This window comes from Pundamilia nyererei, unplaced genomic scaffold (genome assembly GCF_000239375.1).
Source record: "Pundamilia nyererei isolate P.nyererei 1_Seehausen unplaced genomic scaffold, PunNye1.0 scaffold00351, whole genome shotgun sequence".
Taxonomy (NCBI): Eukaryota; Metazoa; Chordata; class Actinopteri; order Cichliformes; family Cichlidae; genus Pundamilia; species Pundamilia nyererei.
This window is the reverse complement of record NW_005187752.1, coordinates 265,574-288,612: the sequence shown is the minus strand read 5'-3', so window position 1 is coordinate 288,612 and position 23,039 is coordinate 265,574. Positions and strand designations below refer to the sequence as shown.

Sequence of the window (23,039 nt, the reverse complement as noted above, 5' to 3'; positions counted from 1 at the left end):
AAGGAGTGACAACATTATCTCACAACTGTTGTTTACTACCCTTTAAGGTGTTTCACGGCCAGATAATGGCTTTATTGCCACCAGAGGCATATTGTTGTCGCTGCTGGATGACGCCCAATTAGTAAGACCACAGTAGCAGCAGTGACCAGACACTGTCAGGCTCAGCATCCACTCCTGAAACGTGTTTGCTCGGACATGTTTAAAGTTTGGTGACCCACGCTCGTTTTAACGTTAAGGAGAAGGGTGGCGGATAACAAGCTGCAACAGTTAGAGCTCGGAGACCAGCTTACCTTGGATGATGCTTTTCTCTTGTACTTGTTGGCGAAGTCGAATTTCTCCTTAATCTCGTCCAGGAAGAGCTCCAGGCGGGCCTTCTCCTCTTTCTCCGTGTAATCCTGGCCCAGGAGGATGTACGCCCTCCAGTTGGCCGAGTCGAAGCCCCAGTGGCAAGTCCTGTTCTCCTGCGCCTTGTGGCCGTGCACCACGAACTTGTGGGTCGGGTACATTAGTCTGCAGTCCATGCACTGGATGCACGCTGCGTTCGGGTTGGTGTACAGCTCCGGCACGAACAAGCCTTTGCACTTGCCGAAGCACTCGTGGTAGACTTTGAAGCTCCTGTCGGTGAACTGCAGCTCCAGCGAGCCTCCGTTCATCTCCTTCTTGCAGCGCGGCGGGTAAGCGCCTCCGTAGATCAGGGCGTTGCAGAGCCGCTCTGCGTCCGTCTTGGTGATGAGACCGCAGGACGGCGCCGAGAAGGGCAGGATCCCCATGACTTTGAGGATCTCCAGCTGGTCGGCCGTGCAGCGAGAGCAGTAGATGTGCAGCTCGTCGCACACGGAGTTGATCTGCTGCAGGGTAAAGTCCCGCAGCACCGTGTTGAGAATCTGCGGCAGGCACAGCCGTTTCTCCCCGCCGACCACAAAGCAGGAGATGGTCTCTCCCTCCAGGACCGTCTCGCACCTCTCCGTGGAGCGGTCCGACGGGATGAAGAGCGGGCCGGGCATCACGGGCGGCGGCAGATGCTGCAGAACCGGCTCGGGCTCCTTCCCGTCCTTCTTAAAGAGCAGCTCATGTTGCCAGCGAGCAGAGAAAGCGGCCGGTCCACCCAACGAGCTCATAGAGCTGAGGTGAAACTGCTTGAGAGTTTGTTGCAGTCCCGGATGAGGCTGGAAGCTCGGCCGACTTACAGTCTCCATGCTTTTCCTGCAACTTTAGATGCGTAAATCCTTCCTACGGTCGACCGGGAATCACAACCAGCTAGGCGTCCTTCAACCTGGTAAATCCACCGCGTCCCAGAGCTGATCAGATGTGCGAAACGCCTCATCAACCATCCAGGAAAAAAGTCCCAGCTGCAGTTTTATTCCCGTGTGTGAGTCAACACCGACCAGTCGCTCCCTGTAGCAGTGAGCCGACTGTCCATATTAGAAAAAACGGCTTCCAAACTCCACCGAGGCGAAAAGTTCCGTTTGTCAGGCTTGAAAACGAAATGTAAAAATCCTTATTTGAGGTTCTTTCCGCTGTCGAGGACGAAACATCCACCCCGTTTGCCCCCGCAGTTCACTCTGACTGCGCGGAGAGGAGAAGTCTGAAGAGCCAGTCCGCTCGCGAGAGCTCTCTCTCCCCCAGTCTGAGTGCGCGTGTCTCTCTCTCTCGCTCTCCCTCGCGCTCCGTCTAGGTCTCTCTGTCGCGCGCTCACTCACACGCCCCCTCCCTTTGCGTTTGTGTGTCTGGCTCAGTCATTGAATCCCGGCCAGGAATGTGAGTGACTCTGCAGGCAGGCTGGGCTCTTCCAGGAACAAGCCGCCACCCCCCGCACGTACACGCGCGCACGTGCACACAGAAAAGAGAACAGTGAAGAAGAAAAAGAAACGAACTGAGCAAAGCAAAGAAAATGACGCATTCAGGCCGTTGAACAAAGGGAGAATTTAGACGTTTTCTTACTTTTTCTAAGGCGTAGATGCGAAATGTTGTTCTCTTTACCACGTGGCACCCCAAGCTGTGACTATACAGTCTAATATAAGATTGACTGCATGGTTGGATCTTAAAGGAGAGACTCTTCTTTGGATGAAGAAGCTTTATTTGTCACTTGCAGTTGCCTGCAGCGACACAGGACCTCTTCCGACCATACATACATTACACAAACGTCACGTCGGTGAGACAGGTCAGAACAGGTAGCATAAAGAAAAACAATGAAATTTACAACACAATAGGCAGCGGAGGAGAGAAAAAGTAAAATATTTTAAAATATTATTGCATTTACTTTTTTATTTTGTACTCTGTTCCTTTATTATTACTATATACCTTTATCTGAATGATTTTTAGACTGCTAATAAAATTTTTGCATAATCTTTTGCATAATAACATTTTTTGCATTTTAAAAATTATTATCATTAAGTTATTTAAAACCCAATGAAGCATATTCTGTTACTGCTGCTATATTATAATGTGGGTAAACATCTGGAGCACACAGTTTACACATTGTGACCAATTTCTCCCCAACTTTTGTCTGCATTTTAACTCAACATGCAGTTTGTTTACAGCAGCGGTGCAGTAATCCACCGACGAAACCCCGACGGGAACGGAATTTTCACGCAAACTAGGAGTGCTCGTATTTACCACATTTCCCGTGTACCCTGAACCTAGCAGAAAAGCTGGGCGTCTATGTGATACATTTGGTTCACGGCTGCTGTCAAGACAGAAAAAAATCGAAAGAGGATGGGTGGTGTTTTGCGAGACAAGACAAATTTAGCTTTGGAAGAGGAAACGCAAATTGCACGGCTGACTGCGGTTTATTTATTTTCCCTTCTGCCTGAATGTGTTAAAACTGTTTGGCAAGAGGCGCCGAGTAAACAAGTTTCATGTGTTGGCGACCTTGAGAAACCATCCTGCTAATGAAATGGCTAGAGGTTTTTTTTCCACAGACCAGCTATAATAAGTTGTTAGTGGACATTTGAACGTGTACCTGCGCTCTCAGCATCTCAATTGTAGCTACATTTAAAACTTTTCTCATATTTGCTTTAAGTAGCGGGTCGCCTAATATATTAGATCTGTAAATACCAATCATATAAATAGACAGAGGCCGTGCACGGTTGACTTCTTTGTTTTCTCTGAACTTTGCTATAACAAGTGAAGAGGAGAAAAATAAATGGCTGATTCAAACATACAAGCTCAACCTCAGGGGGTCCGAGTCGAAGTTCAACTCCAGTACGAGTTTGCTGTTCCTGTGGCGTCCCCTACCCACACAGTGTTGTAACTGCAACGTTATGGCAGGATCGGGGGTCAAGGATCTCAGTGTGCTGTCTGCAGCAAGACAGAACCTGAGATTTATGACTGCACAGTCATCTGTGCTCTTTGACTGTATGTGTTAATACAGCGAGAGACAGCTTTAAAATGAATGGGGTGAGTTAATAGACACAGCCCCACCGTTGACTGATTAGGTGTAAAGTTTTAAAATAACCTTTATACAGTGTGCAGCCAGTGGACCTGAGGTGTTGGAGGCACAGGTCTGGGCTCCAGCCCTTACAAATGGCAGATAGCTTAACAGCAGGACACCATCCTCTCAGCAGCATACAGCTGTGGCACTGATACTGGCACACTGTGTTTACTGGCTGTGTGTGGATTTTGTCTTCTCTCTCCAACAGTTTCAAGTGAGATACAAAGCTTTTGTTTCCTTTAGGCTTCTCATTCTATCAAGGCCAAAGCTGTTAGACAGTGCAGAGTGTGTGCCAAGCCTCATTTTCAATGATTCATGTTCTTACCAGCAAGCAGTGCTTGCCCCCCCCCAAACATCCAGCGAGCTCATCTGTGATTATCATTTACTCATATGTGGTTAGTGAGGTAAGTTCGAATTCAGACCTTCAGTGTCACAACAGTGGCTTGCTTCTTATCAGGGTACATCACCATGGTAACTTGTGCTGTACACTAGCACGCTCTTCAGCAGGTTATTTTTGACAGAGCTGAGACAGTGCTTAGAGCTAATGCTTAAAATCTTTCCTCCCAGGACTAATCCAGAAAACCCCAAAGAACGACGGCAGCCTTTCCTCACACGGTCATGGCTGCAATTCCATGTTTTTGGAACGTAGGCATAACCAATTCCAAAGGCTGCCTCCAGATAAAGTGTCTGGACGACCAATGGTGAAATGGAGCAGATGTGTGGTACAGTGTATATAATGTTACAGTGAATGTTGGAGTAATATGGAACCAGGTTTCAAATAATGAGGTAAGAAAGAAACATGTAAGTGTACATGTTAAAACATACAGACACATAAACCGCAAACACAATCAGCCATAACAACAGACACTGGTTCCAACATGCACACATGCATGCATGCATTGTTGCAAACTATGGCCAAAAATAAAGGGGAGAAGATTAAAGAAAGCCTAACCCATAAAATCCAGCTTTGCTGCTGTGTGCTGCACCAGCTGGAGATGAGCTATGGAGGACTGAGAGATGCATGTGAAAAATCAGTTGCAATAAGACAGAATTGAGCTGTGAGGATCTTCTCCTGTGGAACCAGCTTCCAGTTTGGATTGTGGAGGCAGACGTGTCTCTAATTTAAGGATTAGGCTTAAAGCTGTCCTTTTTGATAGAGCATACACCTCATAGACTCTCAACCATCTCTTAGTTATGTTATTATAGTCTGAGGCTGTTGGGGGAACTTCCCACAATGAATCGAGCAACTCTGTTTCTGTTCCACTCTTTCACTCCTCACGGATATAGTGCCATCACAAAATATCTGCATCCTTCTTCATTTCTTAGTTTTCTGCATATTTGTTGCATAACCAGCAGTTGGGCCACGGAAATAGATCGGGGGGGGGGGGCAGAGACCATGCAGTTTAGTTTAATATATGAATATATTTATCTAAATTAATATTAATGGTCCTGGGTCTGTTACCCTGTGTTACTGATTCTCTTTTCTGATCCTTCCAGTTCTGTGTATTATTATATAGCTTGTTTCTTAAGTTTGCTTTTCAGGTATTACTCCAGAACTTTGGTCTTATCTGTTTTATAGGTTACATTTGTTATTTATAGTAACCCTGTAAGTTTGTAATCTGGTTTATGTTCATGGTTGTAGTTTGTTGTTATTTTTGTTTTTCCTGTCTTCCCTGTTTTTAATTAAGTCTCCATCGCTCTGTTATTTTTCCTTGTTTATTACCGTCCATGTTATTTTGATAGTCACGTGTCCCTGTGCTTTGTATTTAGTTTATTTCCATGTTTCATTTCATTAGTTACAACTGTATCATGTCCATTTCCCCTGATTGCCTCATTCGTGTATGTGAGGTGTTGGTTTGTCTCCATCCTTTGTTGTGTCGTGCTGTTTGCTCGCTGTGGTTCTTCCTGTCTGTGTCTTCTGGTTTGAGTTTGTTGGATTTTGTTACTTGGTGCTGTTAGACTTTCCATTTGTCTAAATAAAGGTTTGTGTTTTTGTTTTTTTAACTCTGTAAACCAGTCTGTATCTGGGTCCACATCTGCACTCTACATGATACCACATCACTGGAGATCTTGCACTTGCAACATCCATCAACCTCACAGCCCACTTTTTCCTCAAGGCCACAAGACACTCAAAACACATCCACTTGAGACAAAAACATCCACTTGAGACATGCAATCCAGTCTTTCCTAGCGATGAACCCTAGTTTGACATGTAGTAGTGTGACTCTGCCCCTGTGGAACCTGGGGTTCACTACTCAGTGAAGCCAACAGGACCACATCATCTACTAAACGCAAGCCCAAGTAGCCAGAACTGGATATACTCTTAGCTAAGCCAAGAACTTGTATTCATATGATAAATCACAGACACTAGGCTGGCTCAGTGCAACAAATCTAACTCACTGCTGCCAATGTGAACCAAGCCCTCACTAAGCACTCCGAAAGGATCCCCATAAGAGAGTCTGATGGATGCAGTGATACGCTTCTTCAAGTCCTCAAGTACTTGGGCAAACTCTCACATGAGATCCCCCAATCGAACAAGAAGTATTCCTAGATGTGGAACAGCTAACCCAAAGCCTCCAGTGAGCAACTCTTCCTCACATTCAGCAGGGGGAAAGCATGTACGCAGCACACTATTGATCAAACATACTAACAGTGTCTTTTTAGATAGAAATGTTCATAGTGTACACTCTGCACTGTCCCTGGGGCTGCCTCTTAGCAGTTGTCCGGAAGTTGGCAGATTGAGTTTTTTTGTTAAACTGTGACTCCAAAGCTGTTGTTGTGAAGTCCCAGGGAAAAAAAGAGTGAGCTGCAAATGAGGATAATAGAGGAATTGTTACAATTGGCTACAATCGATCAGAAGCTGTGAATAGTTAGTTGTGGAGCGATGTTTTCATCACTCCACAGGAAAACTGCTGGCGGTGTACCCTTCCAAACTATTGGTGCTGCTGCTGAGGCTTCCTCGTCGTCTCTATGGAAGCCGAGCACAACACAGCATCATGTGTGAGGAGTGACATAATGTTTCTTTCCAGGCGCCGGGTTACTTCTATGTACCACAGTCCTGGCCCACAGCCCTGCTTTGTGTGTTCCCCCTCTGTGGCTGAGGTAGAAAAAACCATCGTGAAGTCTTTCTGCAATACTCATCTTACAGGGAACCAGTTCAAAAAAAGCTCTCATCTTATTTTAAAGTAGCAAGTTTTCACATAGTTCTGTTTTCCATTATTTTGAATAATGCTGTCTTCTTTCCTTTCTTTGCTTTTCCTTTCATTCAGTCCAGCTTTGCCTCGTCTTTTTCCATTGCATAATTGTTGCCGCTCTCCGTTGGTCCCTGTCCTCTGGCCAAAAGCATAAAAGGCTCAGAAAGTCCCACCACTTCAAGTTTCCACTTTATGTGTGTCCTAGCAAAGGAACAAACTCTCATGATTACAGTAACATTTCTTATGATGTAATCTTGCACTGAATGAATCCTTGAGCAAGACTGACACAATATTGTTAGTGTATTAAGTGTGACAGTTGATGGTTAGGTCATGCATTCAAAGGCTGCTTTTCCATTTGATCGATGCTTTAAGTCACATCAGGTCATAATCACATCACACAGTTTGCCTGGATTGTGTGTTACATGATAAAGCTTGCAAACATTTTGTGAAACAAGGATTTTCCTTCCTAAGCGCTGCTGTTTAAGCTTATTTTACAATATCAGTTCAAAAACAGACAAAGTGTAGCACAGAGCTGGGCATGTCCTTACTATGACTAGTGGAAATGAACTTGGAGCACTTTGCAGTCTTACTGACGACTAATAATAGATTGCAAGTACAGGTGCAGCTTTTTCCAAACGGACATGATGGAGACAACAGATCTGACAGCTGAAGCAACAGCCACCTCTGGACACGACAGTGCAAAAACAGGATGAGTGTAAACAGGTGAGGTATGAAGCCATTTAGGGGCCGACCACTGTTCTGGCCTTCCTTCACTGCCTGCCTTCTGCGTCCTGACCGTATGACCATGAAGTGAAGACATAGAATAGGTTATTATAGGCTCACATAATCTGAACGGTTGTTTTGTTCAAGCTGTAAAAATCCAAAGATCCCTTTGATTTTTATCAAGTTCACTTGTCGTTTCCAGTGTTCGTTTTTAATAAGCACAGATTAACAGAGCTGACCTTCTGCCAGCTGCATTAAGGACAACAATGCCAACTGACCCGCGTGGATCTGCTCCTGCTGGTTTATTGACAAATACCTTAAAGACTATTATATCTTAAAGAACTCATTGTGTCTTACAGTCACAACAGAGCACTTTTTTATGAGGCCACCACACAACAGCCTATGTGAAGTTTGGTACCCACCGGAAACAAACCCAGCCTGCTGCAGTAAAACCTGCAGCCCAGGCTCTCACTCTGGTTTACAGGGACTAAAGAGCACGCAATAATGGACCAGATATTCCACTCTCCCCAAGTGGTTAAAGCCTTCTCCATGTAAACAATGAAATGGATAGACTCTCCTTTTCAGTACCCTGCCATTAACCTTACCAGGGAAGCTGAGTGATGTGAGCACCCCCTTATGAAAGATGGGAACCTCCATTTCAGCCTATCCAAAGGCACTGCCCCAGATCGCCATTCAACATTGCACAAGTGTGCCAACCAGGACAGCCCCACAACATCCAAGGCTGAATCTCATTCACCCCAGGGGCCCTGCCAACAAAGAGTTGTTTAACCAACTCAGTGAGCTCGCCCCTCCATTCATGGACGAGTCTTTTTTCTGTCATGCCATGAAATTTATCCATTTTCTTTCCTGTAGTTTGTGCTTTGCTTCGGTCACGATTAACACAGGCAGATCGTGTGAAGTTGAGGTGTGGACCCAAAAGCAGACGCGTGGAACAGAACTTGGTTTTAACAGAAAGCGAGCCGTTTAATAAGGCTGGTAGAAAAAACACAAAACAAAGGGCAAAGGCTAAAAACTGAGTAACCTCAAATTAAACACGAAAACGCCCTGAACATGAAACCTGGAACATAATGACAAGACAGGCGGAAGCAAACTGAACATGTGACACAAGACTGTCAAAGTCAAACAGGAAACACACAGACTTGACATGGTGATGGGGAAATAGAAACGGGTGATGAGACACGGACACAGCTAAGGAACAAATACAGAGAACGTGACAGCTAGGCCGAACACAGCTGACAGACTCGAACACTGAAGGTGCGACACCATAACCAACATAGTGGAGAAGACACAGACCTGGGAGGAACCTAAACAGACCTAAACAGGAAACAGAACTAACTGAAGCCTAAACCAGAACATCGTAACACAAAAAGGCATGAAAGTCGAAATGCTAGCTCAAAAGCCCCAGAACCATGACAGCTCCCGTGTTTCTGCACACATGGTAAATGGCCTGTATTTGTATAGCGCTTTTCTAGTCCCTAAGGACCCCAAAGCGCTTTACACAACCTGTCATTCACCCATTCACACACACATTCACACACTGGTGATGGCAAGCTACAATGTAGCCACAGCCACCCTGGGGCGCACTGACAGAGGCGAGGCTGCCGGACACTGGCGCCACCGGGCCCTCTGACCACCACCAGTAGGCAACGGGTGAAGTGTCTTGCCCAAGGACACAACGACCGAGACTGTCCAAGCTGGGGCTCAAACTGGCAACCTTCCGATTACAAGGCGAACTCCCAACTCTTGAGCCACATCCCTGTCTCCACAGTTAGAATGATGTATGCGAGGATGTGGATAACTTTCCATAAGGTGTGTGAAGGGGCTGAAAAATCAAAAAATCTCACATGTATGTTATTCTTCTCTGGGTCTTACTGAGTCAGAGTACTTCTAAACAACATATCTATTACTACCTGTCTCATTAAGTTTTGTAATTTTTCTTTTTATGCCATTAATATTTGTAAAAACAGTATGCTGGTCCAGTCCACTTAAAACACACATGTTCTACAAGTCCCAGCTAAGCCCAGCCTTAAATAGTTAAGACTACTTAATCCGAGGCCAGTGATGTAAGTGCCACAGCGTCAGTGAAGCTTCAAATCCATATTTTTCCCTCTCTCAGTATCTAAAGTAAAGCCAAAGTAGAACATTTTATTATTATTAATATTCATAAATCTGTGAAATCCACTAAGAAGAAAAGAAATCTTTGAACGAGCCCTGATATCACTTCTGCATCAGTTCGTGCAGGATTTTCACGTGACTGCTCCGTTATCGTTGTAGAATTCTATTGGTTCGAGTTCTCGTGGGAGACGTAGCTGATTGGATGTACTCGAGTGACGTCAGGTTGCGGGATACGGAAGTCGTTGTTAGAATAGCTGGCGGGGAGCTGTGAGTTGTTGTGAAACGCAGATATGGAAGAAAATCACTTGAAGTCCAGACTGAAGCGAAAGAAGTCAACGGTCGAAGGTTCCGGGGGAGCACCGAAGAGGAGCCCGACAACGTCCAGCAACAACCCGGCAAAGAGCGGTGGGTGAGTGTGTTTGCACCGACAACTTTACCTTAAAGGTTGAGAAAACACAATCTGGGCCGTTAACGATAGTGATGGGCAGATGAAGCTTCATGAAGCACTGAAGCTTTTCATCCAATTGGTTCACCCCAGCGCAAAGCGTCTTGAAGCTTCATTTGCTCTAGTAGGACACCTACTGGACGTAAAAAGCCGAGTAACGCGAATCACTGAACTCTGCTCATTAAAGAGCAACAAAGGCACATTTTTGTTTATGGTCGAAACGGTTCCTGCTGCCTGGAATAAACTGTATGTAGCTACAACCCGGGCCTGTAGGAGAGTCAAACATAAGATGATAATAATGATAAATATATGATATATGAAAGCTCTTTGAAGTAACCATGCACCGATCCGACTTTTTGCATTTCCGGTACCATAGCTTGGCTTTAGATATGTGTTGATGATGCTGCCAACCTGTTATCAGACTTCAATGACTGAGCGGTCCTCATGGAGGACAGGACTGAGATCTGTTACTGTAACGACAGCAGGCTCCACTCAAACCTTCTTTTACTAACACTCTCAAATTAAACGGAACTAGTCGGGATCCAAGTTAAATGAATGAGTTTTACTAAACAAACAGGCAACAGAATTCCAGTCAGTAAAACGATCTACTTTTGTTTGATTTTTACAGTAAATGTAAATTTCTCCTTCTGTGTTAAATCAAAGTATTTCATAACCACAGAGCTTAAACTCTGCTGTAACGTGATGTGCACCTCCCTGCACCCGAGACTAGGTTTGCACTGAATTAGATCCAGTACTGTACGTAAAGACCCCCTATGTTAGAGAGAAGACCCCAGCAATCCCCTCTGAGCAAGCACTGGGCCCTTATGGGGAGGAAGAGTCTGTCTTTTAATGGGAAGAAACCACAGCAAGGCTCGCAGGGAGGGGGGATGTGTTGGGGGACGTGTTGGGGGACGTGTTGGGGGACGTGTTGGGGGACAAGGACAAAACAGAAACAAGAGAAGACAGAAGTTATTGACATTGGGGTGGCTGTGGCTCAGGTGGCAGAGCAGGTCAGCCACTAATCAGAAGGTCGGTGGTTCGAGAGCAGGTCAGCCACTAATCAGAAGGTCGGTGGTTCGATCCCAGGCTGCCTCCTGGCTGCATGCCAAATATCCTTGGGCAAGATACTAACCCCATGTTTGCCTACTGGTGGTGGTCAGAGGGCCACGGTGGCGCCAGTGTCTGTCAGTGCGCCCCAGGGCAGCTGTGGCTACAATGTATCCCATCACTAATGTATCCCATCACTAGTGTGTGTGAATGGGTGGATGACTGAATGTAGTGTGAAGCGCTTTGGGGTCCTTAGGGACTAGAAAAGCGCTATACAAATGCAGGCCATTTACCATTTACCATACAGCAGTGAATGCTCGCACCCTGAGCCCTGCAGCAGAAGTAAGGCTGGCTCAGGGTCATGTCTGAGCTGCAAGCTTTATCCAAAGAAAGGGTGTAATCGTAAAAGTAGAGGCTTCAGCTCCCTGATCTACTTTTAGTCTGAGAGAATTTTACATTACATTCAGAATTTAACAGGAAAACAAAGAAGAGAAGCCAGGGTGGGAAAAATCGTCTGTTTTTCTAGCCCCTATTTCTGCCCCTATTTCTGCGTCTATTCTCAGACAGGATATTTCTCGTTTCACAAAGATGATAGATATCAGCCCTGCGTGTTTAATGGGCCCACTGAAGCACATTTCCTGCTCAAAAACTGCTTTAGAAAACGTCACAGTGTTAGTGGAGGTCATCCAGATTATCTGGTTCGACACTGAGGCTTTCAGGGCAGAGAACAATAACAACAATAGTACAATTTTACAGAAGAAAATTATAGGTGTTTAGGACGTGTCTGTAGTTTAACCAGCTGTCATCTGTGGCTCCGTAGACAAAGATAACTAAGTATCAGTTTGTATATTATCATTGGTCACGATTCAAGAAAGAGACAACAGCGACACATTAAGTGTCCTCTCACATCCTGAAGAGCCTCAATACTTCCAAAAAGGTTGTGTTAAAAGGTATTTTTGCGTGGCGTGGTTGTGATGTCTATGGATGTCATGTGACAGCTCGTATCCATTTAACTGCTCAAGGCTGAGACATCGGAGCGTGTTGATGTCATCCAGGCATCATTAAACCGGACTGTCTGCTCGATTTCACCGCTGCTGCCTTTGGGGAAAATTTATTTCACTGCTGTCCTTGTTGTGTTTTAGTTTTGCTGAGTGGAGTTCTGGTATTTTATTAGTCTGTTGGGGTTTTTTTAGTGTCTGATGTGATGGCTGGAGTTTGGTAACCAGTAAAAATTCAACATTTTTAATTGAATTTTCTTTCTAATGGAAACAAACAAAGTAAAAAGGCACACATACAACTATTTACAGTGAGGTGTTTTTAATGCAGTTAAAAACCAGCTGATGTGAAGCTTTGCTGTGTTATTAAATCTGTTTCGTTTCGTTTGCAGTGTTCACCAGATCAAAGAGCAGCTTCAGAAATAATCTGATTGACTAAAAATTCCTACAGATTGATTAATAAATGGAAAAATAACAAATGTGTGTGGAAATACTCGAGTCAAAGTTGTGTCGTATTTGTTTAGTGATGGTTTGTGTGGAGATGCATGCATGAGGAGCAATGTGAGGAGAATGCAGCAGTTCACAGTGTGGATGATCTGCTTCACAGGCCGACGCTTCCTGCAGGAGCGTGGTGGAACAGACAGCAGCTGCTTGCTGTGGAGAGCCTGTGGGCATTCACACTCCAGGCTACTCTGCCATGCCTGGAAGAGCAGCTCTGGGACCAGGTTCCTGATCTTCCACATGCATCTGCAGCGGTATGTTACTGCATTACACAGCTCCTGCAGGGAATATGATGAAGCTCCCAACAAGACACGAGCACACAAAGTGCCAAATGTTCACAGTTCTAATATTCTAGAGTGTTCCTGCTGTGTCCTCTGTATGACAGCGTGTCCGCTGGCCTCTGACAGGTGGAGTTTCTCTGTCAGACACAGGAGCCTGTGTGCTGTGATGCTCCTGTGCAACTTGGAGACAACAGGGAGAACATAGTGATGTTGCAAGTTCTCAGTAGGCAGTGTGGAGAAGATGGGGTGGGAATTATCCACCTCAGGGGTTCATTTCAATCATTGTGATATTTTATTGTGATGCATTGCACATTATAGAGATGTCACTATGATACAGTACAAACAAAAAGCCATTTGACGTTAACATCTTCTTTGTCTTGTTTTTCGTTTGATAGTCGCCACTGTCAGAAATTTTTTCTTTTCCCGAGATCTGATGTGTTTTCTTAGTGTTGCTTTCATTTTTTGAGCAGTATATTTCTGTATCCATGTCTTGACCCACTCCTAAATACATCTCAAAGGATGCTGTATTAGATAGGATGTAAAAGAAGGCCACCATGTATGAACCCCAAACATGTTTCATTGTGTCAGGAGCATAGAAGTTATCAGAAAAGACTAACAAGCTTGGTAATTAGGCTGCATCCATAAACTGCATTGTATTGTACTGATGTGTGTCTGTATAGATATAATTTATAAATATATGTGGTAATTGGTTTAAACGAACAGGAGGGGAAGAGAGAGAGAGAGAGAGAGCCAGGAAGCGAGCAGCCTTCATTGCCAACCCGGAAACGGGCAAAGTGATTGGTTGAAGTGTTCCATAGGGGAAGTGATTGGTGTCCTCCAGGTCACTTTGAAGGATGCTGAGGAGGTGATCAAGGCAGCTTGCTCAGCATCTGTTCCAGGCATATGTTAGGTCTACAAATGTTGCCCAGAGCTTCTTCAGCATGTATGGAAGACCTTAAAGATGACTTGATGGGAAGGTCAGCAACCAGTGGAGGAGGTTTAGATTCCCAAAGAGAGGAACTCATCCAGTTTGGGCAATATTGCTGTTGAGTGTTGGAAGGAGGATGTTTTTAAGCACTGTATTATGAAAACTGAATTTTTCCAAGAACAACTACAGTATATCAACCCCTTTATTGAGAAGGGTGGGATTCCTGGTTGTGTATGAAGTTGATTAGGGGGTGGTTCTCGTAAACCCAAGAGTCAGATTAAAATGCTAAATCTATTCAAATGTTCAAAAAGGTCCGATCAGTGAAGTTAAAGGATGGATGATAGCTTATATTAAAGCTGCTGTGCCCCTTCCTTCCAAAGTATAGTAACACTTGTTACCAGGGGGAAACCACACCCTGACTTTGAGAAACACCAGGCACTAAACATCCTTAGTTCAGCTGTAAAGTTGGACATCAGAAGATGGAGGACCTGCAGAGCTGCTCTCCAGGGTGGCTGTTAGAGCAAGCGTGTTTGTTTGGCACTTCTGTCTCATTTTTGAGCCCTTGAGGTTGAACCAACACTTAGTTAAACACTGACACTATAGAATAAAGTCTTTTTTTTCCTTTTTGAAGGGGATATAGGGAAATGTAACTTCTTTTGTAGATCATGATGAAACTAATATCTTTGGACTTTTGGTTGGTTAAAACATTCAAAATGACACCTAAACAACTAATTGTAATTTTTTTTCTATAATGTTAGAGCTGCTGGCCTATTTCCATTGGTGAGGAACATTTACATGACACACACACACCTGTGTATTCATGTAATCATCCAAAGATCAACTGTCCACAGCACGCTCCGCATGACTGGCTGAAGTTCCACACACCTGTTGTCAGACCCTTATTCCTGTTTTCTCCTTGTTTTTAGAGACCTGCGGGACTTTGGGTGGAGGAACAGGGGTGGTGCGACCTCAGCAGTGAGGTTTCTACCTTCCCTGAACCGTCTCATCTTTCTCTGAGACCGTCACAGATCCCAGATCCTGTCGGGCTCAGCTCCTCCCCGGAGGACCCCACAGCACACACCAGCGCGGTGCCAGAGCCACCTGTCAGAGGCCCGTGCTCCCACAGCATGGAGAGCTCCACTCACTCTCCTCAAACCCTCAGCAAAACACGGCGGCCGTCCCTGCACAGCTGGGTGGAGGCGCTGCCATCACCAGGATTTTCCAGTGCTGGGAAGGAGGAGGGGAGGAAAGCGACTGGACCAGTCAGTAGGAAGCTTCCAACATACTGGGTGAAGGTATCTGACAGAGTTCCTCTGCAGAATGAGGTCGAAGCTAAAAAGGAAGAGGAGGTGCAAGGGTGCGGCAAAAAAGATGGAGGAAGAGGAGCAGATGGAGGAGCAGGAGGAGGACTGCAGAGTTGTCCCATGTGTCTCCAAGTGTTCCCTGCTGGGTAAGAACTGATCGGGTGCTTTTCTTTCTTCATTCACATCAGCATAGGGACTTTTTTCCTTTGTGCATTGTTGCTGATTTTTATTAATTTATTTTTTAATGATTCTTTATGACATCAGCGACCAGCCAGATGGCATCCAGCTGAAGCTGGTCACCAGTTAGATGTTTTCAGTGTGTGTAGCTCTTGTTAGTTAAATGGATAACGACAAGTAAACAAACTAGTTTAAGTTTTAGAGTCGGGGTGTCAAACTCAAATACACAATGGGCCAAAATTCAAAACTGGAGGTTTAAAAGTGACAGCATCACAAAGCTGACTGCCCAGCCTCCAAAGGATCAACATTACCTTACAGCAGAACTTCCATATATGTTTTTATTGTGCAGGTCTTGCATAGCATCATCCCGTGACCTCTGCTTTCATGTCAGAATCAACATGACATAATTACATAAATATAAAAATGTTTATATGCTGTCTGAGGTGCAGTGCAGTTTCAGCACAAGGTCCAAACAAACAGTTGTCCAGATTCTGCTGCATAAGTGGTGCCCACAGATGGAGAGGTCCAGTTCACCACATCCAGTACAGTCTAGTTGTTCTTGGTTCTCCAGGTTCACCCAGATGGACTGCGATGGTCACCTGGCCCACTGTCTGTCTGAAATGAATGTGGACATGACCTGGTAAGCTGAATCGATGCCGACGGTCTACAAGGCGCCCGGTTGCTGCTCCGGGGTCGTATCGCACGGAGGACGACGGTGCAGACAGCAGCCTGTGCAGAGAACTCTGCTGACTGAGCTGCAGTGAGATGAGGGAACTTCTTCGGTGCACGAGCACACCATGTTTTCATGGCTGATTAGTCGTACTGAGTGTACACTTTACTTTAAAACTCAGTAACAGACACTGTAACCTGTGTGTCTTTTTTTTCTTGTAAAAGTAACTGTAATCTTTATTAGCTTTGAGTTCAAGATGATCCGGTCGGCTTCATTCATGATGGCATTGCAGTGCACGTACACCCACACAAGTAGAGCTGTGCTCGCAAGGTCACCCACCCTGGTATACTCTGCAGCTATCTACGTAATGCAGTTCTACAATGTCACCTTCTTCATTTCTCTGCATTGATGGTGTGACTGCAGTGTAACACATGAGCCTGACTATTCTCATTCAGTCCTGATTCTTGCTGCCTGGATTTCCAGCTGCTGTATCTATAGTCCCAGGGAGCAGGTGCAAGCGGTGCTTTTACTGGACAAATGTACATGATGTATGATCCTTACTGCTCTTTTTGCATTGTGCATATGTTTTGTGGGGAACATCCAGAGTTCACCACAATAATATAAATATGGCAGTAACAGTGTGTGCAGTCTTTCATTGGTTAGGATGAGCCTTGGTTTTCCCAAAATCCCGACGGTGTTTGCCATCTCGTTACACACCTGTTTGTTATGTGGTTCCCATATAGGAAAGACCTTTTCAGTGGATACCTTATCAACATCTAGTTCCACATTTATATACATTTCTCAATTTAATTTACAAACAACATAAATTTGGTTTGGAATAAATTCAAAGAGAACTTCTTTTTGATCAAACCAACATTTATCAGTTTCTTCACTGACAACCTCCAAGAACGGCTGTATCATGTGCAACACAAGAAACCTCAGTATGTCTGTCACTCTACACATGTCAGTGATACACACAGGAAACAGTCTGGGACCCAATACTGAACCTTGTGGGACACCACAGCTAATGTTCAACCACTTATGCAAACCTGCCTTTTCACAAAAGGCAGATCTTAATAAATAAATAATACTCAGATTATTTGTCTAATATTAAATTATTTGTTAAATCAGGAAGGGGCAAATCATTTTTCACCGAGTGTGACTGAGCCCAGTATCGTTAGGTTCAGGGTGACTGTGCTTCTCTGCATGAACAGAGCTGAGGGCTGATCAGAGGAGCTGTATGAGCCCAAGTGTTCACTCGCATAGAAATCTGTAGCATCTGCACAGATCTTCCTGCTGTCGTCGGCACAAATAAAGGACGTAAGTGAGAGAAAAAAGTACTCTGTTCACAGAAAACCAGTTTGATTTTTAATAATTACACATATTTACAAAGATGCGATGAAGCTAAATGAAGCAGACCTGGCCAGCATTATGTAAAAGCAGAACTGTAGTTCAATAATCCTTCATGGGGTTTGAGCGGCCTTCATGTTCTGTAAGGTGGAGTCAAGAGCTTCCAGTTTACCCATTGGTCCCTTAAGGGGAAAAACAGCATCACTAATGTATCACCTGTGTGCAGGTAATAAAATACAGTCTGTGAGATGGAGTGTCGGGGTTGGAGGAGGAGGATGCTTCTTTAGATTAGAGGTGTGTATTTTCATTGTGACTGGAACTTCATTACGCCGTCTCCCTGCCTGTACAGGGCCTGCAGCTAATTGAGGCCCTGTGACTGATCAGCTAATTAATCCTATTATGAGGGTATTAAATTAGCGTGGGTCAAGTTTAATCACAAACAGCTAACTGAGAGCTTCTCCTCCCTCAGAAGAACATGTATGCAGATACACACAGCTTGCATCAGAAGCACTGAGTTGTGTTGGAGACATGAATGTGTGCTCACTGATGTCCCAGCATTAAAACATCAAAGCTTCAGTTAGGTACTGATATGTTGCTTGCTGTGTATAAAAGGAGGCAGTATACAGAGTTAAAGTGTCCTGAAAACTTCATTATATAGTAAAGACAAACTCATGGCTTCGTACTGGTTTTATAGCTGTTGTGCACCAGCAGCTGCATGATGGAGGGCATGAATTATAATAGTGACCTAATCCTCCAACCCCTGACTAACACTCATCCAGAACATTCCAGCTGAGACTGGGAATGACCCACTTTTCTTTCTTTAGCGCCCCAGCAGTTGTCTCAGGGCACTTTTTTACAGTATCTCTAGTACTGTAGGCATAGTCCTCAACAATCAGATGATCCTCTATAAACAGAGCTTGGCAACAGTAGGGAGGAAGAACGCCTGTTTAATGGGAACAGACTTCTGCCAGAACCAGGCTCAGGGAGGGCGGCCTTTGCTGAGACTGACTGGGCGTTGAGAGAAACTCCAAAGTAACACACCTGGAATTTAACCCAAAAAAGCTTTGTTCCCCCACACAGGGAAGACCCACTAATGTCTGTGAACACCATGGAAAAGCTCTCATGGCTTTTCTGCTGTTCTCCCATTTCATTTAGACTTGCAAACAGATTTCCAGCTGTCGTTGCAGCAGGTCACTGTAGACATGGAACCACACAGTGAGCACATAAAGGAAACGGTGACCAGTTTCCCCCAGCAGGTCACACAGATGGTCACGCAGCAGCACCTGGTGAGGAGGAACCCAAAGCTGCATTTACTGTGGAAGCTGAAGCCAACGTCTGACAGCAGGCATGGGCCAAGTCTGTCTGCTGCTCCTCACCTATGTGACGATAACGCGGACCTTCACTGGGAAATATTACAATTACACATGTGTAAGGAAAGAGGTCAGGTCTCCTCCCAGCTGCTTGTGTCAATTACACATTCACAGGAAATGTTGATTATTTGAACGATTCGTTAAAAATAAGAAGGTTTGTTTGTGTGTGGGGACTGAGGCAGCTTAGCGAGCTCCATACGCTGGACGAGAGTTCGGACATACCCTGGCAGAGTTTCAGCTGCGTTACCTGCTGCAGCCGTAACAGGTGAACAGATAGAGGTGCAGTCAGAGACACGGGAAATCATTTGATCTTTGAGGCACTTCTTAAATAAAAAGTTGTCACCCCCTTGTTTGTGAAAACAACAGAACACAAAGAAAAGTTTGTGGTTATGGAGGAACATGTGCCGCTTGCATCAATAAAAGGCATCATCAATTTTGGATTCACTAGCTACATCATAATACACAATAACAACATTTTCTCCTTTGTCATTGTACATTCTTGTGTGTGTGAGGCGTGGCCCCCCTACCAAGATAGAAAAAAAAAAGAAGAATAAAAAATTGCACGTAAAATTATTTAAAGTTGTTCCGCAGAGCCGTCGTATTCATCCAGGGCGTGAGATGGGCTGAAACGTGTTGATGGTGGCAGGCACAGAATGAAACGCTCACACAGCCAGTCCTGCTCTGACACGAGGATGGACTGACAGGGACAACATGACCAAACAAAGAAAAGGAGAAGACAGCATAAAGTCAGGGAATGTTCCTGTAGTCCGGCGTCCGGCTCCCCAGGGAAAAACTCTCCCTCCTCCCGTTTGCCTTGTGGACAGGTCCAGGGGGAACTTCCTCCTTGTTGTCGCCTTTCTGAGTTGAGTTGGCTTGCAAGTTTGTTTGTTTCTGTTTTTGAACAGCAGCTCAGAGGAGGACGCTGGTTTCTCCTTCATACAGACTCTTCTGTGGCTAGCAGCAGGGGGTTGATGTATTCAAATCCCTCAAACTCGGACTGGTCTATTCTCTTGATGACGTCCCTGAGGAGAGAAGGATGGAAAGAACAATTAGAGGACTTGTTTTACCACAGAGCTACTGAGAGTAAACCAGGTTTGCTCCTGGCGTCTCTCAGGTGAGCGTCACCACATCTTTTTCCAGGTTTGGAATCTAAAGGAAGTAAAATGATGTTTTTTGGAGGGGTGGGGGAATGTCCATGTTGAATTGCAGACCATTGTTTAGACCATTTTCAGGCTCTGTACCCACTGAGTTATGGTTCTGTTTTCATTTTCTTGGCAATCAGTACAGGTATCAGTAGAACGTACCTACTGATACAAATACCACTAAATTTGCTTTAAGAAAGATGATTGAAATGATAGAATGTAGCAAGGTGATTGACTCAGTAATTCAGAAAGTGTAGCTCTTCTGGGATTTTCCACACAATCATCTTTCTGGTTTTAGAGAATGGTTGAGGGAAAAAAGAAAATATGAGTGAGCGGCGGTTCTCTCGGCACAAATTGTTGATGCCAGAGGTCAGAGCAGAATGCACAGACCACAGTGTATGCCCCCCTGTCAGCTAAGAACAGGAAACTGAGGCTACAGTTCACATAAGCTCACCAACACTGGACAATAGAAGATTAGAAAAACGCTGCCTAGTCTGCTGAGTCTCCATTTCTGCTACAATGGTCACAAAATGCTAATCAGCATAAAGTATGGATCCATTCTTCCTTGTAGCAGCACTCGGTGTAATGTGGTGTGGAAGACAGTTTTTTGGCACAGCTCAGATCAGCCTGAACTAGTTTAACCCCTTAGCAGTCCTACAAATTTACAATTAGTCCCCTAAACCATCCAATGTACCGTGGGCGGTACGTCCGACTGCTAACAGGTTAAACTGGCTTGAACCTTTCAAATGGATTCCACAATGACCAAATTTGAAATGTGTACCATGACGACTCTGTAGCATCTGTGTGATGCTATCATGTAAATATGGACCAACACATCTGAGCAATGCACAAAGAATTAGCAGAGTTGTGAGGATGAAGCGAGGTCCAAGCTGTTAATATCAAGGTTTACCTAATGAAGTGGCCTGAGCCACTTGTTGACCTTGATGCCTAAAGTTTGGCATTTGTCCATGTGCCAGCCTGTCCTATAAGGTGAAGGCTGCAGCAGGGTGGGGAGTGTGTGGACAGAAGAGTGCCCACACCAGCGTAACAGAGATCTGAAACATGCCCTGCTGTTCTTACTCTGATTGGGATAAACGTCGTGCTGCTGAAAATGATTTTAAAGGAAAATGCTGACGTATGACATCAGGTTTGTTTTTGGAGGATTCATTAGAAAGACTGCAGGTCTGTGGAGACACAGCAGGTTTTTAAGCTTGTTTTACTCTGAAACTTTTGCACATTTATTAGCTTCAACTGCAAACGCTGTGGATCAGTGTGGATCAGTGTGTGGATCGCTCTGTGGATCAGTGTGTCCACAGCTCTTTCTGCACTCTCTCCTCTTCGTCTCCATCTGGTAACGCTTTCACGTTTTCCAAGTCAGCAAAAAGAACCATTTACATTGGTTGAACACACTGTTTGTTTTGGTCGTCTCCCAAACCTTCTCCACTCTCCTTTGTGTTTCCCCCTCTGTGGTCTTTCACTCTGCCTCCTCGTTCTCCCTGAAACTTGAAAACAAAAAAGCCCACTTTCTAAATCTAATGGCGTTATTGTTGCTTGACCTACTCCCACAGTGCGAGTCCTTCACATGAGATCAGATGGAGAGAAAATATTTGCTTCATCAATATTCCAGTCTGCACACTCAAAGACACTATAGCGTTTCATTCACTTGTCCTGGTGCTCTCTGTGGGTGGGATCTGCAAGCTATCTGACAAAGCGGTGGCCCTTAAAGTGAGACTCCCACCCACCTGGTGGAGCAGGGAGAGGACCAGTGAACGTGTCTATTGTTTTAACTTCAAAGCCCCCTGCTCCGTGTCTGCAGCGAGAAAACATCTTGGCCTTTCCCAGCAAGAGGCCTCCCCTCTGCAAGAGCTTAACCATGCCCCGCTCCCTTCCATTGGCCAACACAACCACACATGTACACACACACACACACACACACACACACACACACACACACACACACACACACACACACACAGATGCACGAGTAAACAGCCTGTTGCTGCAGTAGGGAGAAGGCGGTAGTGTTGCTAAGGGACTGCATTTTTTTTTACCCAGCTGCTCCTAATCCACAGTTTATAAAGTTCCACCTGAGATTATTCCTTCGTTAGTGGAAGAAACAAACACAAAGCATTCAGCCAGCTCCTGATTCATCTGCACAGTGGTTTTTGTTTTTCTGACATCATGTCATGGATATCGTCGTACAAGGATGGAAGGATCAAACGAACCAGCAGTGTGGAGGCTAACACAGCTCAAAAACACATCCTCTGTGGAAACGTGCAGCTGAGCCATCAGCTGATGTGGGCTGAGATCTGTGGTTATTAGGTTACATTAGGTTATTCTTCAATACTCTTCAATACTAACCTTAACCTCAGCTGTGAATTGCATTTTTGTGTGTTTCATTGCAGAACTGATCCAGAAGTTCATATGAATGAATCGAGCCAGATTTACCATCATCACAGCACACAAACAGGTTTCACAGGAACTGAGGAGCCTCTGGGGTTCAGTTTGGCCAAAACTTGAACTCAAAGTTTTGATTAGTGCAGTGGTTCCCAAACTTTTTTTGCGAGGCCCCCCTTTGTTTTACAACAAAAATGTCCCTCCCCCCCGCACAAACACATCTTCCAACCACACACACCCATATTTTGCTCTATTGCGGTTTATTTCACACCTCAAACATTTAGTAAACAATTAAGCAAATACAAGTAATCTGCAATAAATTACAGGTAGTAATAAAATAAACTACGAACTCTTTTACGCTACGTCCACGCCTTAGCTGAGTAAGAATGTGTCGTGTTGACAGTGGTGACTTAGATAGCCACACTTCATTTTAGAAACAGCCAAATACAAACGTGTTGCTCAAGTTTATGTCTGCATCGTTTCCTCAAATTTGTCTCATGTCCATCTCAGTCACAGTTGTAGCTGAACACTAAGCTAATGCACATACTTACAGGTGTACACTACCAGCTGTAATTCACACAGCTGTCTCCATTAGGGAAATGAAAGCTGCGGTGTGGCCTCGACATGTTTCCCCAACTATAAATGGAGCAGCTGAGCCATCGGTGATGTGGGCTGGCATTCAGATCAGTGGACCGCTCTGTAGTGCAGCTCTGCAAGTGCAGCTCTGTGGTGCAGCTCTGTAAGTGCAGCTTTGTAGTGCAGCTCTCTAAGTGCAGCTCTGTAAGTGCAGATCAGTGGACCACTCTGTAGTGCAGCTCTGTAAGTGCAGCTCTGTAAGTGCAGCTCTGTAGTGCAGCTCTGTAAGTGCAGCTCTGTAAGTGAAGATCAGTGGACCACTCTGTAGTGCAGCTCTGTAGTGTAGCTCTGTAAGTGCAGCTCTGTAGTG

General features: G+C 44.9%; 3 protein-coding genes across 6 annotated transcripts in view; 1 reads left to right on the top strand and 2 right to left on the bottom strand.

Moving 5' to 3' along the window:
- The window catches only part of skia (v-ski avian sarcoma viral oncogene homolog a), a 62,514-nt gene extending 60,871 nt beyond the window's left edge, over positions 1-1,643 (bottom strand). The window contains exon 1 of the mRNA XM_005752294.2: positions 291-1,643. Coding sequence (XP_005752351.1) covers positions 291-1,196 — 906 coding nt within the window. The 5' untranslated portion in view covers positions 1,197-1,643. The remainder of the gene's footprint in view (positions 1-290) is intronic.
- An 8,041-nt stretch (positions 1,644-9,684) lies between these two features.
- Positions 9,685-16,944, top strand: si:ch73-70k4.1 (FA core complex associated protein 20). Of its 2 annotated transcripts, none has more exons than XM_005752289.1 (4): positions 9,685-9,895; positions 12,581-12,728; positions 14,712-15,133; positions 15,736-16,944. In XM_005752289.1, the coding sequence occupies exons 1-4, from the start codon at positions 9,777-9,779 to the stop codon at positions 15,806-15,808; spliced, it is 762 nt and encodes a 253-aa protein (XP_005752346.1). In that variant the 5' UTR covers positions 9,685-9,776; the 3' UTR covers positions 15,809-16,944. The 2 variants fall into 2 exon arrangements, with proteins under 2 accessions (XP_005752346.1, XP_013771164.1); XM_013915710.1 differs by having other exon boundaries at positions 14,610-15,133.
- A 245-nt stretch (positions 16,945-17,189) lies between these two features.
- Positions 17,190-23,039, bottom strand: part of prkcz (protein kinase C, zeta) — a 97,151-nt gene continuing 91,301 nt past the window's right edge. For all 3 annotated transcript variants that reach the window (XM_005752290.1, XM_005752292.1, XM_005752293.1), the window contains one exon: positions 17,190-19,576. In XM_005752290.1, the coding sequence (XP_005752347.1) occupies positions 19,489-19,576 (88 nt within the window). In that variant the 3' untranslated portion in view covers positions 17,190-19,488. The remainder of the gene's footprint in view (positions 19,577-23,039) is intronic.